Source organism: Bombina bombina, chromosome 12 (assembly GCF_027579735.1).
Source record: "Bombina bombina isolate aBomBom1 chromosome 12, aBomBom1.pri, whole genome shotgun sequence".
NCBI classification, from domain to species: domain Eukaryota; kingdom Metazoa; phylum Chordata; class Amphibia; order Anura; family Bombinatoridae; genus Bombina; species Bombina bombina.
The window spans coordinates 58,935,567-58,940,392 of record NC_069510.1 but is presented as its reverse complement, the minus strand read 5'-3'; the positions used below and the strand labels follow the sequence as shown (position 1 = coordinate 58,940,392).

At 40.9% G+C, this 4,826-nt stretch overlaps 1 protein-coding gene across 1 annotated transcript in view; it reads left to right on the top strand.

Annotated features, from left to right (window-relative positions):
• The window catches only part of TIMM17B (translocase of inner mitochondrial membrane 17B), a 45,629-nt gene extending 42,343 nt beyond the window's left edge, over positions 1 to 3,286 (top strand). Inside the window, exon 6 of the mRNA XM_053696077.1 lies at positions 3,132 to 3,286. Within this exon, the coding sequence (XP_053552052.1) occupies positions 3,132 to 3,172 (41 nt within the window). The 3' untranslated portion in view covers positions 3,173 to 3,286. The remainder of the gene's footprint in view (positions 1 to 3,131) is intronic.
• Positions 3,287 to 4,826: the final 1,540 nt, after the last annotated feature.

Genomic DNA, 4,826 nt, shown 5'->3' with positions numbered 1-4,826 from the left:
ATCTAAAAAATAAACCCACCCAATACACCCTTAAAAAAACTAACACTAACCCCCTGAAGATCGACTTACCGGGAGACGTCTTCATCCAAGCCGGGCGAAGTGGTCCTTCAGACGGGCAGAAGTCTTCATCCAAGCCGGGCAGAAGTCTTCATCCAGACGGCATCTTCTATCTTCATCCATCCGGCGCGGAGCGGCTCCATCTTCAAGACATCTGACGCGGAGAGCATCCTCTTTTTCCGACGACTAAAACAGAATGAAGGTTCCTTTAAGTGACGTCATCCAAGATGGCGTCCCTTTAGATTCCAATTGGTTGATAGAATTCTATCAGCCAATCGGAATTAAGGTAGAAAAAATCCTATTGGCTGATGCAATCAGCCAATAGGATTGAGCTCGCATTCTATTGGCTGTTCCTATCAGCCAATAGAATGCGAGCTCAATCCTATTGGCTGATTGGATTGAAAAAATTATTTTAATATTTGCGATGCAGGAGGGCCTCGGTTTAGGGGTTAATAGGTAGTTTATGGGTGTTAGTGTACTTTTTTGCACTTTAGTTAAGAGTTTTATGCTATGGCGTTGTACCATAAAACTCATAACTACTGACTTTTAAATGCTTTAGGACTCTTGACAGGGTAGGGTGTTCCGCTCACTTTTTGGCCTCCCAGGACAGACTCGTAATACCGGCGCTATGGAAGTCACATGGAAAAAAGACTTTACGAATTTCACGTAAGTCGTTTTGGGGTAAGGCTAAAGAAGTGTGCGGTGACCCTAAACCTTCAAGACTAGTAATACCAGCGGGCGTAAAAAAGCAGCGTTAAGATGTTTAACGCACAACTCATAATCTAGCCGAAAGTAAGTAAGAAACCATGGTCCCTAAACATTAAGGTTCCTCGTGGAGTGCATCTGTGTGACAAATATATGTTGTAACAAAAATAGCAGCTAGATATTAGTCAGCTACACATGTTCTGAGGTAACTATAGCCTAACCACTATCTCGGCCGCAGACAGCAGGCCAGTCACTAAACTATAACAGGTACATACATCGCATATCAGTTTGTGTGAATCAAACAATAGTATAGAGTGACAGTAAGACTCACCATAGGAGATAACAACTTTCCCTATGCTTGCGCTCGGAGTAAGTATAGTAAACTGTATCACTCTAATGGCATAGGGTAAACATAACATTTGAGAGAACCTTTTGGAACCATAAGAAGCAGTCTTAATTTCCGTTTAGGGACTCTGAGAAGACAAAGCTGCAAACAGTTAGCCTATGCTTGCCTTTACAACAGTTAGGAAACATGAGACAGAAACCCATCAAAGTAAAGTGTCCTCATTAATCAGTTCGGTGGTTTCCATTGTGAGGCAAAGTGGTATCAACGAGTGGCCTCCAGAGTCCAGTCAGCAGTGATTCACTATATATTAGGCATAGTGGTTTGGATATTTGAAGTGCAAGATAATTCTGATAGAATGTGAAAAGAAACAGGCTATAGAAGGGTAAAATCTTGTATTTATCGGTGAAAAGCTGTAGCAGCATGCAGCAATGCGACTAGTCATGGCCGCTACTGCGTAGTATATTTTAATACAATGTAAAATATGACAGTAAATTATATTGGTGGCTACCTTGGCTACACCAATTAGCAAGCACTACCCAGGTACTGAACAAAAAATGGGCCGGCTCCTAATCTTCAATTCCTGTTTTTCAAATAAAGATACCAAGAGAACAAAAAATTAATAATTGGAGTAAATGAGAAAGTTGCCTAAAATTGCATGCCCTATCTGAATCATTAAAGAAACAATTTGGGTTTAATATCCCTTTAAGGGACACTTGAAGTTTTTGAGACTAGAGGAAAGTCTGACAGTGCGAGGCAAGGAGTTCCATATGATAGGTACAGTTCTAGAAAAGTCTTGCAGACGAGAGTGTGAGGAAGTATTGAGAGATGAGGAGGCGGGTTGGGGAGTATTTGAAGACAGAGATTTAGGAGTGTGCAGTGTTGGTGAGGGCTTTGTATGTTCGGGTGAAAATTATTAATTTTATTCTTGAGGCGAAGGGTAGCCAGTGGTGGGGTTGGCAAAGAGGAGCAGAAGATGTGGAGTGATGCTTAAGGAAAACGAGCCTGGCAGAGGCATTCATGATGGATTGTAGTGGGGACAGGTAGTAGCTTGGGAGACCAGAGAAGTCAAGGCAGGAAATAAGGGAGTGGATAAGAATAGTTGTGTCTTGAGTGAGTCAAGTGTGACCCCAAGGCAGCGGGCCTGAGGTGTAGAGATGATGACAGTTTTGTCCATAGTAAGTGAGGTTTGGGGAATGGGGAGATTGGTAGAGGGAGAAGGAGTTCAGTTTTAGAGAGGTTCAGATTTAAGTAGTGAGAAGCCATCCAGGATGAGATATTAGTTAGACAGCTGGTGACACAAGTCAGCAGGGAGGAAGACATATCTGTTGCAGAATTGGGTGTCATCAGCATAAAATGATACTGAAACCCACTGGACTAGGTTAATGAGCCTAGAGATGATGTGTAGACTAAGAAATGAAGGGGACCTAGAACTGAGCTTTGAGGTACCCCAACAGAGAGGGGTAGAGGGGAGGAGGAAGAGCCAGAGAAGGATAAACTGAAGGTACAGTTAGAAAGGGTAGGAAGAGAGCCACAGTAGAGCTGTGTCACAAATACCCAAGGATTTAAGGGTCCAACACAGGGGCTTTTGTATTATGCTTGCACCTTGACTTGGGCCTGCCTTATAATATCCAGACACACACTCAACCATTGTTTGGACATGTTTTGTTCCTGGATTGCTGGTATTACTGTCTTCCTTGTGCCTTTGCCTTCCATCTCTGCTCCAGTTCCTGACTTACAAGTTCCTCTGAACGTTTGACTCTTCTCTGGAATTTGTTTGTTGCCTTTTCCTTTGTGTAATTACTTCATATGCATAATAGAACGTTTGAATTGAATATCTCTTTATTTGCTTTATATTGGATAGGTTCATAAACCTTTACACGGGCACTGATTTCTACAATATAATAGCTCATTTAATCTCATACTTATCTTTGCTATCTCTCAGCTATATTGCTTGCAATCCCCTTGTAAAATTCCAGCCAGTTCATGAAAATCTAAAATGTTTTACATCTTATCTTTTCTGCAGCCAGTCCTTTTGGAGAGGATCCAAGTCATGTGCCACATTGATGCAATGGACCACACCTTAAAGGAGGTACCTCCCAATCAGCTCACTCTGGAAGAAACAACCATCTCTGTGCTCTAATAGAACTTATTTTCCAATAAACTAGATGTTGCTACAAACCTATCTCTCTTTGTGTAGTGAACAAAGGACCAGACTGTGAGAGAATGGAGAGGTTGTCTGTAGTGACTGAAGGGCAGGTGGTGCATATGGGAAGGAAGCTGTTGTGTGTTTGTTAATTGTCTTAAAGTGACTTTAAATTTGAATGAATCAGTGCCCTGTTTTTAAAAATACTAATAAAAATAGGGAATCTTTCATTCATTAAAATTTTCAGTGAAGCGTTTTTTTAAAATACCTTTTTCTTTAGGAAACCCAGACAGGCGATCCTCCGCCCACAGGTCCTCTGTACTTAGCACCGCAATAACGAAACTGGCTTCCTCGCAAGCTGGACACCTTGGGGTGCACGCCACGATTGGAGGAAGCCGGTTTCGTCATTATGTACAGAGGAGCAGGCGGAGGATCACCAGTCTGGGTTTCCTAAAGAAAAAGGTAAGTATTTAAAAAAAGAAAAAAAAAGCGTCAATGTAAATTTTAATTAATGAAAGTTCCCCTGTTTTTAATAGTATTTTTAAAAACTAGGCTCTTATCTATTAAAATTTACATTCACTTTAAAGAACTAAATCATGAATACACTTTAAAGTGAGAGATTTGTGATATGCAACATTTTATTAAAGCAACTTTGTAATATATTTGTATTAGTTATTTTGCCCCCCTTTCCTGTATTTTAAGTCTGAAAATGAAACGTTTTCCAATTTCCGACGACTTCACAAGGCTAACCATGGCACATATCTGTCCCTATAATTGATTTCAGCAGAGGTGCAGTTTGGATATTGTAGCAAAACAAGAAAACATTTTCATTTATTGCAAGACTGCAGAAAGTGTTCACTGTCCCTTTTGTAAAAATATAGATCATTGTGTAACGTAACACATCTGCGTATCTAAACAAAAGTTGTTGATTTTATTCCATGAAACACCTCAACCTTTTACTGGAGCAGCCCTCATTTTCTATCTTTTTTTTCTTTCTTTTTACTCACCATAACTAATATTAGGGACTGTTTTGGGTACGATATAAAAAGTACATAAATTGTAACATCTTCCAATGTGAAAAAATAAATGGTAAATATTCATTGCATGTGTGAATCAATAGGAGCTGATTGTAGATATTACTCCAGACACTCTCTCACCTTTCTTCCATACACTGGGGGCTTTGGTCCGGGTCACAAGGCTATAGATCTTGCTTCCTGGCTCTAGCCCCGCCCCCATAGTGCTCTGCTCCAGCCCTCTTTCAGATCCCCGTTCCCTCAGGTTCACTGTTGCTGGATCCGGTCCTAGGGCAGAATATGAGAGTTTCTGTCGTGGTCACATGACCCGTGCTGTGGCTCTGGAATCAGCCCTCTTTCCAACCCGCCCCCAGTCAGTCAGAGTGTTGATACTTTGTATTCAGCTCTTTTCCATAGTGTCTTTAGTTACAGCATACGTCAGGTATGTCATGTGCTCTACTCCTGGCCAGTCGATAAAGAGAATAGAGTAGATGGGAAGAATACCATCTGCATCTTTTAAAAGTAACATTTTATTAGCAAACTTTAAAATACAAACGCACAC